Source organism: Schistocerca piceifrons, chromosome 5 (genome assembly GCF_021461385.2).
Source record: "Schistocerca piceifrons isolate TAMUIC-IGC-003096 chromosome 5, iqSchPice1.1, whole genome shotgun sequence".
Lineage (NCBI taxonomy): Eukaryota > Metazoa > Arthropoda > Insecta > Orthoptera > Acrididae > Schistocerca > Schistocerca piceifrons.
The window spans coordinates 358,517,370-358,530,709 of record NC_060142.1 but is presented as its reverse complement, the minus strand read 5'-3'; the positions used below and the strand labels follow the sequence as shown (position 1 = coordinate 358,530,709).

Here is a 13,340-nt window from a genome sequence, read left to right as displayed (position 1 = left end):
GCGCTAAGGAGACGGACTGTGCCAATGATGAGGATTAAATCACAAAGCTGTCCCCACAGTGTCATGGAGCGAGGATATGCCACAATGTTGACTGTGAGCTGCCTGTAGGAATACACTTAGGTCTGTGGCCATTGGTGTAAGTCGAGAGGAATGAGTTTTATGTCAGCAACAAGTTGTCCTGTGTTCTTTCTTTTCATTTACATAATCATCTATGAAAACACTAGCAGAACACTGCTCTGAAGTCAACGCATTCTTTCATACGGCAGTCTTACACAATTGCCACAAATGCACTGGGTGGGCGGAACCAAGACAGAATCACCTTCACTAGAGCCTCATCAATGGAGTATGGAATATCCCCTCTGTCACCACACTCACTAATGAACATAGGTATTCACTGGATAAGTCTATCGCTATTCATTTTTATATTGTGCTTATTCCAATTTCTTCTGTTGTCTAGAATTTTTGTTTTATTTCCAAATTTACAGAATTAACATCACGCCTGTAATGTCGATGTTTCTGACTCTTATTTCATCGCTGTACCTCCTGCACCATTCTAACAAAACTAAAAACTGAGTGGTATTAAGTATTTGCTCATTTGTCACACAAATACATAGGCATTATGGTATGAAATATTCCGTTGCTTTGTTTTGTCTTATGAATACTTGTTTTGCGTGTATTCCGCAGCCCTGACAGGTTCTTCAGTATATCATTTTTCCACTTGTTTTAAATATCACAACTCAAGCAACTAAAGTCATTAACTGTTTACAGATTTTCTTTCCTTATACGGTACTTTTGATTGACGTGCTTCATTTGTATTAAGCTTTGGCATCAGCTTTGTGACCGAGCGAGGTGGCGCAGTGGTTAGCACACTGGACTCGCATTCGGGAGGACGACGGTTCAATACTGCGTCCAGCCATCCTGATTTAGGTTTTCCGTGATTTCCCTAAACCGCTCCAGGCAAATGCCAGGATGGTTCCTTTGAAAGGGCACGGTCGACTCTTCCTTCCCCATCCTTCCCTAATCCGATGAGACCGATGACCTTGCTGTTTGGTCTCTTCCCTCAAACAATCCAAACTAGCTTTGTGGGTGAAAGCCGTGTACCGCATTATGAAGAAGCAATTAATGAAATGGTTTGCCAAACAGTGTGACGATCTGCTAAAAATACGTCATCTATAATTTGAAATGTGTTGTCATGAGTAGCGATATATGTATACAAACCTGACGAAGAAACGGTCATCGCTTGTATATTCTTCTCCTTCAACATATTTTTTCTTCTTCTTCTGAAAAACCAGGATAAGGTGTTATGGTCTTTTCCGGCCCTATCATCTCTTCCTTGACCCTCCCAAACTCCTTCCGATAGGATTGTATTCCATAGCTTGTCGCGGGATTCTCTTAGGGGACAGGCGCAATACATGCTCTATCTAATTCTACTTTAGATGGATTACGGTTTCACTCAACGGGTGTACCCCCAGTTCTTTACTTTTTTCCTTAAATTCTTATTGTGCCTTCTCCTGTGAAGCGTTTCAGTCATTTCTAATGTTTCAAGCTGCCTTAGGTCTTTTGTTCTTATTGTTCAACTTTCCGCTCTATGTAGTACTGTGGTAGTGCCATGACGTTATAAAATTTCATTTGGGTTTCTCAACGCTTTACCCTTTAACGTTGTTCTTATCGTGCCACATAAGTTGACGGGTGTTAATTTTCTTATTTATGTCTTTCTCTTCTTCAGAAGTTATGCCACATCCTAGATACTGGAAACTGGATACCTGTTCTACTATTGTATTGCTGATGATTATCTTATTCCTTATGGGGCATTTTCCCAAAAAGGCCATTGTTTTCTTTTTTTGTTGTCTGTATCTTCAGACTATAATTCAGGCTAACATTTTTTAATCTACGTTCCGCAATTTGTTGTTTGACTTCACTGTCCTGTATGATTACCTGGCCGTCGGCAAAAACCATCGTATTTAGAAATTTTCCTGGTTCCGTTCTTGTATGTGGAGGTATTCTGTCCTTCACACATCCCCTGACCAGGTCGTAGTTGATAAACGTTGTTGGTGAAATATTATAGCCTTGCTTTATTCTTTGATTTATTTCTATTTTTGGTGTCAGCTCCTTGCTAGTATCCATTCTTATGTCGGTTTTTTCATATAAACGTTATCACACTTTTATCAGGTGCATGGGGAAACCTCTTTTTTCATTATTGACCAGAGTTTTTTTCTGTGAATGTGGTCAAAATCCTGTTCATAGTCGACAAATATTATGTATACTTCATATTGAATTCTCATCTTAGAAGGCAAAATTCTTCGTAACACAACAACGGTAAATGAAATACCTTAATGAGAGCAATACCGAGAATTTGCTTCAGATAAGGAAATACAGTCTTACATTAAAATTTCTTAAATCGTTTAAAAGGACAAGTTGAAGTTTAAACGTAAACAATTAATAAAATATTACTATTAGCTAAGCAAGAAAACAAGAAATCCATCAGATCTTGATCTTTCTCTTATCAAAGCAGGGAAGTTCATTTGATCTTAATATCTCTCTTATCCAAAAGGTAACACATTAAATTGAATCTTAAGATCTTTCTCAAAGGAACCAGTTGATTTATTCTCAATTTCTTCTTAATCCAAATGAAAACTTTTAATTAAGATTTTATCAAAAGATGAGACATGAATAAATATCATGCAATAACAGGGACTCCAGCAGGGCGTGGTGGCCGAGCGGTTCTAGGCGCTTCAGTCCGGAACCCCGCGACTGCTACGGTCGTAGGTTCGAATCCTGCGTCAGTCATGGATGTGTGTGATGTTCGTAGATTAGTTAGGTTTAAGTAGTTCTAAGTTCTAGGGGACTAATGACCTCAGATGTTAAGTCCCATAGTGCTCAGAGCCATTTTTGAATAACAGAGACTCCCCAAAGGAATCGCCTGTGATGCTTGCAACAGACAATTCTCAAACAACAGCGCTTTGTCAGGTTCCCCCAAAACGTAATTTACAAGTTAACGCACCGATAAGTTACTTGTTTTCCCATTGACCCGAGGACTTGACCACGTGTGACGAACCAGTAAGGTTACAAACAGCCAAACTCGATCCAGCAAACAAATTCATTACGCATCACCAACTGGAGGCATCCATATAATAAATACCATTGGTGGGCTACCCAGATTTAGAAAACTTTAACGTGGAATTTCTGCCGTGCAGTCACAGCTCTTTCAAAAATGTGTGTGAGTTCTTAAAGTACCAAACTGCTGAGGTCATCGGTCCCTGGACTTACACACTACTTAAACTAACTTATGCTAAGAACAACACGCACACTCATGCCCGAGGGAGGACTCAAACCTCCGGCTGGAGGGGCCGCGCAGTCAGTGACATGGCGCCTCTAACCACGCGGCCACATCTCTTGCATTCTGCGATTTATGTAAAGGGGCGGTGCGGTACTTCGAGGTACCGAGCGCACGATAACCGATTCCAACATTTGACTACCGTAACATAAATACCGCTGGAGCCGGCATCCGTATCCATAGTATAGATGAGTTCACAGTTCTCCCCAAATTAAGGGTGTAGACACACTACAATACCTCACTTCTTACTGCACCAAACACTCCACATCGCACACGACTCTTTAAGAAACAGTAATCACGTGTCCCTCACATTCTGGTTCGCTCCGCCGTGTATCCAGTGCGGCAACAAAGCTCCACCAGCCGTCCCACGGCACCGGTTATTAGTTTTGAGTGCAGTTCCTCCTCTCCACGGCGACAGCGTTCGTTACCGTCTTAGAGCGATACCAAACCGGTCTACCGCCCACCGGCTCTGTTTCCGCCAGCGCGGCTCCGATCTCACGACCCAACAAGCTGGCCTTTTGCGGACGTGCGCTTCCAACGGACGATCGGCAACGCGGCGAATTTGAAATGTGCGTGCAACCAGCACAAGGGGCTTCTCCTTCTTTTCCCTGAATACCTGTTTTAATTCTGTCAAATCTATTAGATCTGCCCCGTCCTCTGCGTTTTCTTCTGTAGGCCCTTCAGCATCAGGATTATCTTCATCTACGTGGATACTCTGCAAATCACATTTAAGTGCCTGGCAGAGAGTTCAACGAACCACGTTCACTGTTCTCTATTATTCCAATCTAGTACAGCGTACGGAAATAATGAACATCTTTATCTTTCCATACGACCTCTGATTTCCCTTATTTTATCGTGGTGATCGTTCCTCCGTATGTAGCTCGGTGTCAAAAAAATATTTTCGCATTCGGAGGAGAAAGTAGGTGACTGGAATTTCGTGAGAAGATTCCGTCGCAACGAAAAACGCCTTTCTTTTAATGATGTCCAGCCCAAATCTTATATCATTTCTGTGACACTCTCTCCCATATTTCGCGATAGTACAAAACGTGCTGCCTTTCTTTGAACTTTTCCGATGTACTTCGTCAGTCCTATTTGCTAAGGATCCCACGCCACGCAGCAGTATTCTAAAAGAGGACAGACAAGCGTAGTGTGGGCAGTCTCCTTAGTAGGTCTGTTGCATTTTCTAAATGTCCTACCAATAAAACGCAGTCTTTGGTTAGCCTTCCCCACAAAATATTCTATGTGTTCCTTTGAATTTAAGTTATTCGTAACTGTAATACCTAGGTATTTAGTTGAATTTACGGCTTTTAGATTAGACTGATTTATCGTGTAACCGAAGTTTAACGAGTTCCTTTTAGCACTTTTCGTTACATAGGGTCAACTGCCACTTTTCGCACCATTCAGATATTTTTTCTAAATCGTTTTGCAAATTGTTTTGATCTTCTGATGACTTTATTAGTCGATAAACGACAGCGTCATCTGCAAACAACCGAGGAGGTCTGCTCAGATTGTCTCCCAAACCGTTTATATAGATAAGGAACAGCATAGGGCCTATAACACTACCTTGTGGAACGCCAGAAATTACTTCTGTTTTACTCGATGACTTTCCGTCAATTACTACAAACTGTGACCTCTCTGACAGGAAATCACAAATCCAGTCGCATAACTGAGACGATATTCCATAAGCACGCAATTTCACTACGAGCCGCTTGTGTGGTACAGTGTCAAAAGCGTTACGGAAATCCAGAAATACGGAATCGATCTGAAATCCCATGTCAATAGCACTCAACACTTCATGTGAATAAAGAGCTGGTTGTGTTTCACAGGAACGATGTTTTCTAAACCCATGTTGACTGTGTGTCAATAGACAGTTTTCTTCGAGGTAATTCATAATGTTCGAACACAATATATATTCCAAAATCCGCAGCGCGGGATCGGCCGAGCGGTCTTAGGCGCTGCAGTCAGGGACTGTGCGGCTGGTCCCGGTGGAGGTTCGAGTCCTCCCTCGGGCATGTGTGTGTGTGTGTGTGTGTGTGTGTGTGTGTGTGTGTGTTGTTCTTAGCATAGTTAGCATAGTTGTGTAAGTTTAGGGACCGCTAACCTCAAAAGTTTGGTCCCTTAGGAATTCACACACACACACACACACACACACACACACACACACACACACAAATCTCCTTATAAGCTCAACAAACACGTACTGTGTGATTGTAGTTTTATTTATCTATTAACATCACACCAGTATCTGTTTTCAGGATGACTCTTAAGTCATCAGTCGTACAGTACAATGTGTAGCAGTGGCTAACCTGGGCTCTCAATCCCTATACAACCTTCCAGAAATACCGTAGATCTTCTTTAGTGTGTAGTCTTGTCAGGCAACACAAACAGTTGCATACTTAAGAAACACTTCTACTGCTACATTTCCCCTGACTTCGATTTTAAGAATTTTGCTATTCGCACTACTGTTCACTACTTTCGCCTTGGCCTTATCTATCCTTAAGTTATATTTTGTGCTACGTATGCTGCCCATTTCACTTAACAGGGACTAAAGAGCACCGTTACTTTCGGCTAAGGCTGCGGTCGCAGTGGCACCTATATCGGTGGATTCTGCCGGCGATCGACATTGGCCGAAGACGGCATATCTTTTCAGATCAGTACGCCAATATGAGCGCGGTCACGCTACAGCCGATCTCATCGTTCGATCGTATAGACTTGGGATGACAATAGGTGAAATTCAACTCATTTTGTTTTCTTCTGTCACGTCGACCGACATTCTCATACACGAAATACGGCCTGTGAGCAAATGATAAGTTTACTCCAAGAAAGGGCAAATTTGTGGCATTCAGAGGATAAAATAGAATTGGGATATAGCAGGACTGATATAGCAGGTTTATTGGAAACCGCGATTTTTAGTGTAAATTATAATTTCAAAAAATAATTTGTTAAAGTGAGAAGGATCTTACTCTTAAAGTTATTGCAGTGGCTCTTGTTTGCGCTGTGGTAGGTGGACATTAAATGTCTACAAATTATTATTACGCTTACTGTCATTTTTATGTCAGCAGGGTGGTCATTCCTAAAGATATGGTGGCCATTCCTAAAGACTAATTTAAAAACTAATATCTTCACTTTTGCACCCGAAATACAACGAAATATTGAATTTGCTCTATAACGAATTTTAGAGTTACGCTTTCTGCAAATGCACTAAAAGACAGTGTAGAATAGTTGATTTCCTTTATTAAAAGCTGCACGTTATCTGAAATAATACTGCCACTAGAAATCTTGTTACTTCCTTTCTCAAATCTGCTATGCAAATGTCTAAAGACCATTGAAGTTTCCAGTTCCAGAAGCTGAATATCTGAATACTGCTTTACTTTTCACCATTTTTAGAACAAAGTGAGCTGCTGTGAAACCACAAACCTACCTTTCATTAATTAAATAATAATTACTGACATACAAATTTTATCCATGCATCATATAACAGAAACATCATCTACTGTCACGACATAACTTAACTATTATGTTCTTGTAACCTCATTGCCAAAACCTTTGTACATCCTAAAACATAAACCACACTCTGAACAGAGCGTTTTTGAGAGGTAATGTAATGTATCAATGAAACTACGTATTTACGTAATACAGACGTATAAATACAAAAAACATCAAGTACGGCATTTTAGCTCCAAAGATTTAAAGAGTTTTTAACTTTCGTGACATGATGTTTTCCTTTTCATCTCATATATCCGTAAGAGTTGTCTGGTAATTTCAATAACTGCTTACACAGCGTGCAGTACTCACCACGTTCTTCTCGAGACAGATATGGCTCATTTATATGCATTCTGCATCTTTTTAGAGTCAAACGCCGGCCGGGGTGGCCACGCGGTTCTAGGCGCTTCAGTCTGGAATCAAGCGACCGCTACGGTCGAAGGTTCGAATCCTGCCTCGGGCATGGAAGTGTTTGATGTCCTTAGGTTAGTTAGGTTTAAGTAGTTCTAAGTTCTAGTGGACTGATGACCACAGCAGTTAAGTCCCTTTGTGCTCAGAGCCATTTGAACCATTTTTTTGACTCCGCCAAACACTGACGAAGGTGATCGGAATCACCGTGACCGAGCCGTCGGCCGATGGTGTCGGGCGACCTCTGGCTGCGGCTTCCGTGTCATTGTGAACGCAGTCTAAGTGACTATATCGTCAGCTCATCTTAGAACACACATGTTTTCCCTTGTGCTTATTTACTTTCACCTTCTTTGTTTCAAATATACGCGAGTAAAGCAACAGTGGCGTATGCAGCTGTCCTGCGTTGACAACAGTTTTCCGTCGTATTTTGTACTTTCATTCCTCCCACTTGATATCTGTACAGTATTCCTCTATTTCGCCACTATATCAAAATCACCTTTAAGTTTAGATCATTCTGTTTATCTTACACTGTTGAATACGTCCTATAGGTCCGCAAAAACTGCAGAATCCACCTGAGAGCAGATGCAAGATCAGGTGGTTTGGCAGGTAGGTTTAGTTTCATTAAACCATACTCATTTCCTGTTTTCGTTTCTCTGCTTCTGTATATTGATCTAAGTCAGCAACAGGCAAATGCGACATGTGAAACGAAGTATTCGACAATCTCAACATCTATCTAGTCGAATTTTCCTCAACAGTGTAATAATTCCACTCTTGTAGGAGTGTTTTCGCTTCCCACACCCGGGTTCTCGGGTTCGATTCCCGGCGGGGTCAGGGATTTTCTCTGCCTCGTGATGACTGGGTGTTGTGTGATGTCCTTAGGTTAGTTAGGTTTAAGTAGTTCTAAGTTCTAGGGGACTGATGACCATAGATGTTAAGTCCCATAGTGCTCAGAGCCATTTGAACCATTTAGGAGTGTTTTCCGTCAGTGCTTTCGCTGTGTTAACTCTAGCCTATTTTGGTGTAAATATTGTCCTCTTGGTTAGGTTGCATTCCTGTTCTATTAGAGTACAGTCGCCGATTTGACTTGGAATTTGGGAGGACTACCAGCATGGCTCATTTTGTTTGACATGTTTAGCATCTGACTTTCTCAAACATTCTGTTTTCCTTATTTTTTATCTTTAGAATTTCAGTTGACTGTTCGTTACTACTGAGTTATGATTTGAACGTCTGCACATGTGTATATTTTTCCTTCGAATATCGAAATGATTGTATGCTATGACTACTATAACAATGAATCACAATTTCAACTCATAAAATACCTGGGTGTACCAGTTTGTAGGACTGTGTCGTGGAATGATCACGTAAGTTCAAACGTAGGTAAAGCATGTGGCAGACTTGAGTTCATTGGTAGTATACAGGGAAAATCCAGCCAGTCAATAAAGAATATTGCTTATAAAACACACATGTGATCCATTCTAGAGTGTTGCCCAACAGTGAGAAGTTAGAGTATGTGATTTCCTTGACAAACGGACTGCATTTTCCTGGAACTCTTCCAACAAATGTTCGTGACCAGTGTGGTAGTCATATACCATCGAGTGCTTTCTCTTTGTTCTAAGCGTTATCTTATATTTTACTATTTAAATTCCAAAAGAGTCGAGTAACTTGATCTTTCGTGTATCTCGCGAAATGACGTAGACGGAAAATTTGAGGCTCATCGACAGTATTTGTTCCTGGGCATCATTCGCGACCAGAACAGGAAAACTAGCAAACAGTAGTGGTATCCGATGTACCCAAAGCCACGCACCACAATACTATTTACGCAATGTAGATGTAGCTGTAGAACCCTAGGGGTGCTACTCCGGTGATGAATGTTGGAAGTCTGTTTGGAATTCAGGAAGTATGGGAGATGCTGCTGCCAGAGTGACCTGTGTGTTGGAAATTGAGACGTGCGTGCAGAGTACCTCATGAATCAGGCGCTTTGCCCGCGAAAATAAAATCTCCGATACACCGAGTTTCGTTAAAGATCGGATTTCATCCCCGTCGCTCTCCGAGTTGAATCTGCACGCAGAAGAGGCGACGTGACTCACCTTCGGAGCGCCCCTGGCAGGAGAAGGCGGTGCTCGGGATGGCGCTGTAGACGGGGTAGTCGGTGCCGGGCTCGCCGGGCACGGACTCGCGCAGCTCCCAGCGCCGGGGGTCGTCCACGTAGCGGCCGCCGCCGTGCTTCTCCGGCCGGTACCTGCGCCCACAACACGTGCTCACTCCACTGCAAAACACAGCCAGCCCTCGAGTATCGGGGTTCACGCGGAGTTCAGGTGAGTACTCGTATGTGTAGCAACAGCATGTGTTATTTCTGTGTTCTCGACAGGGAAACTTTGTGTTCGTGCTGAAAGGGACATTTCACTTAAGAAAAGCGAAAAAATAGTTTTTGACTAAGGCCTTACTGGCCGAAAGCTTTATTTGTGGCGTCTTTTTGTTGTGCCTATCTGCTAGTCTGCATCTCTGCTATATGATGAATAGCAACTTTCCTTTGCATAATATTGTTACGATCTTGTGAAACAAATTTTCAGTTGTGATTGCTAGTGGATAGGATGCTTGTGAACTGGGATTTCAGCAGATAACTGATGTATGTAGTGGACAAAGTGTATTAGGTAGACGAAGAGAACGAAGGTGATGCGATTGAGGAATTCGTTATCATGCAGATCGAGGCAATGAAATGCGTTGATCTGTTATCAGAGTATACAGGACAAAATTCATTTGACTACACCGATAGTGTGACTGTCGAAAAACTTTAAAATGTTACCAATTCCATCAACATTATTAAATAGGGGTTTACAGTAAAACCGCTGATATTTGGCCATACCTAGAACAGATGGTGGGTCACTTATGACCCAGATATCTTCCCCTTTTAGTATCCTGTAGCACTGGGCTATTGTGGCTACTAACGAACCTGTTCTTTGAATTGTTGGATATTTTATTATAAAATCAACAAAAATAAAGTAATTTTTCAGAAATTATCAATTATTGTTTAGAAAACTGGGTGTCTCTACTGGCCAACATCACATAACGAGCACAAATAACGTGCATTTATTACAGACAGTTTTCTTACACGTATGGCACTTAACAAATTATTTGTTTCCAACGCAGTCAGATTTCACAAGGCAACGTGTTCACTTTTCTTGTCTCTCAGGAATATCTTGGGGAGTTGTGCGGCTACTGGTCTTCCTGGCTGCTATATAATTCTCATCAAGCTTCTCTCTCAGCTGCAGTATGAAGTCCTTGCGTTTCAACTTTCCCTCGATTAGAGCATTGTACAATACCCAGGCATTTATCCCAGCCAAATCCAGCGAGTTGTAAAATGTGAGAAAAAGGCAAACTCTGGGTGGTGAGGCTTTGATTGAGTATTTGCGAGCCACTTCATATTTACACCAGTTATAAAATGTAAGTGTATCTGGCTTCTTTTTACGTCCAGTCCCAATTTTCACATAAGGATGCATAATGCTGAGAATCGGGTCATTCTTGCTGCTCTTTCCATGATAAACAGTCAATGTCGTATCGTTGTTTACAACAACACTGTGCTACACAACGCTTCTTTTGCTTTCTTGACTGAGGCTGGTCTTTCCCTGCGAGATCGATTCACAGTGCCCACATCCATAGTACTTATAGCATTTGCTTTCAAGATTTCAGAGACAGCCAAGGAGGTGGAAAAATTGTCACGTGTGACATCTCTTCCCCTATTCAAGTAAGACTGCACCAACGTTTAGACAAAATTGTTGTAATTCAAAATTGTGTCTATGCAGCACACGGACAAACAATTACATAGCAAACAAATAAAAATGCTACCTTCTTCATCATATGGTTCAAAGTCATCTTCTGATGAGAAATGTGAAACTACATGTCATGTTAACTCTTCCTCAGATGAAAACTCCAGAGGCTGACCCTCATATTCACGAGCCAAAATCTCATTTATGGCATTTACAATGCCCTCTTCTGTTCTTAGACGTTTGGCCATAATAAATGTGTTTGCTGCAAGCATTATTTGTACAGTTAGAATCCACTAATAACTCTGTGATTCATGCACCAAAGCACTGAATGTGCGGCATGTGTGTACACTCCCAGACGTGTTTCAATCGGATTTCCTTCGCCTCCACGACTGGAGAACTGCAGCGTCATCAGAAAATGACATAAAATGAGTTTTGAGAGTGTTGAGCAAACAGAATGAAAAAAAAAAACCATGAAGCGACATGTTATGAAGTTACTATAATGGCTGCAGCAGTGGGATCAGAACTGACCTGCCCGTGGCTCTAGGTGAATTTGGATTTTTCTCTTTTACGGTTTCCCCGTAAAACGTAAAATTAGGTCTGATCGTTAAGTTGGTTCAAATGGCTCTGAGCACTATGCGACTTAACTTCTGAGGTCATTAGTCGCCTAGAACATAGAACTAATTAAACCTAACTAACCTAAGGACATCACACACATCCATGCCCGAGGCAGGATTCGAACCTGCGACCGTAGCGGTCGCTCGGTTCCAGACTGTAGTGCCTAGAACCGCACGACCATTCCGGCCGGCCGATCGTTAAGTAACATATTTGAAACAAACTCATAGAAATTCAGCAGACGCGACAATAACACAAAATAATGAACAACGAAAGAATTACGGAAGAGATCACGTGTGACCCAGCCGCGGTTCTAGTGTTGGAATTGTTTGTATCACTTTTTGGCACGTGGCGGTCGTGCGAGTATACGCTCGCTGTACCTATGCTGTCGCATGTCGGCCACCTTTGAGATAAGCCTAGAGGCCAATACCGTCTTTGAGGCTTTGACAAATACCGCTGCTGCCCCTTTTTCGTCTATGTTTCATTGTTCCTGTCGTTCAGTCGACGCTTCACTACCGCTGAATGATGGACGTGTTTTCCTTAGTTGTACAGTTTTGTGATTTTCAATTTATCTAAGAAATTAAAAATGAGGAAAAAAAGATTTAGCCATTTTCACCACAAACTATATTAAGTGTACAGTGGAGCTTATGCTGATGAAAATAAAGAAAATATACAAGATGAAGTTAACACTTTATGGCGAAATTTGAAAAGTAGTAACGACGCTGAAGGTCAAGTAGATTAGAAAATGAAATAATTGTAAATAAAACTGACGAGAAAGGAAATGACAGCTACAGATTTTTTTTTCAAAAATTCCTTCTTTGTCAAAACCACAAGAACAACTAGAGCCCGTGGGCGCAAAAGTAGGTTCAAGTTTTATATTATTTTGATAGATAACTTTCTCCATCGCTAAAAATATATTAAGTGTTCCGTAACAAATTGAAAAACGGAACAACCCAGTCAGTTAACTTGTTGTTCACTACTTACAAAGCAAAGTTGGCAACTTCATCATTCTGTCTGTCTGTTCGAGGTATTCTCGATTTCAATACAGTTCTCACTATCTTGTAGCTGGATTCTTCAAGGTAATTTAATATACATATTGTGAGAAATGCCCATATTCAACGTTTTACATATTTACTTTTAATTACAGGAAGAAACTAAACAGGAAGTATCAGAAGAAACTAAGGATATTAATATGCAGTTAATTAATTCAGACAATACCTAAATCAACGTCCAGTCAGAACACTTCTAGGAATAAAATTGTAGTATTAGAATTTGAGCTCAATAGCTTGCTGTTAGCAAGCAACAGATGAAGCAATAAGGAAAGACGTTCAACAGGAAAAAACACACTGAAGAGAAAGATCAGCACAGCCGAATGACGAAAAAATCGTCATTCTAGAAAACAAAAAATTCCAGAAATTTGTGAAAGTAATTCCGACTTAGCAGCAGCTTTTGAAATTAGAAATACTATTGATCTACCTGGAGTAGAAGAAAATAAATCCGGTTTATTTGAAACCATAAACATGAGCAAAGGTACGCCATCAGTCGATCAGACTCTTTCCCAGGCGAGTCAATACGGAAGAAGGAGAGAAACACATGGTAACTGTTCTTTTAAAAGGTGCAAACCACATTACGCTACATGTAAATCATAAAGATAGCAAAATTTATACAGCTGCCGGCCGCGGTGGCCGTGCGGTTCTGGCGCTGCAGTCCGGAACCGCGGGGCTGCTACGGTCGCAGGT

At 41.3% G+C, this 13,340-nt stretch overlaps 1 protein-coding gene across 1 annotated transcript in view; it reads right to left on the bottom strand.

Annotated features, from left to right (window-relative positions):
• LOC124798987 (flocculation protein FLO11-like) overlaps positions 1-11,995 on the bottom strand; it is a 56,216-nt gene extending 44,221 nt beyond the window's left edge. Inside the window, exons 1-2 of the mRNA XM_047262524.1 lie at positions 11,982-11,995; positions 9,313-9,464 (exon numbers count right to left, since the gene is read on the bottom strand). Coding sequence (XP_047118480.1) covers positions 9,313-9,464; positions 11,982-11,995 — 166 coding nt within the window. The remainder of the gene's footprint in view (positions 1-9,312; positions 9,465-11,981) is intronic.
• Between the last annotated feature and the right edge of the window lie 1,345 nt (positions 11,996-13,340).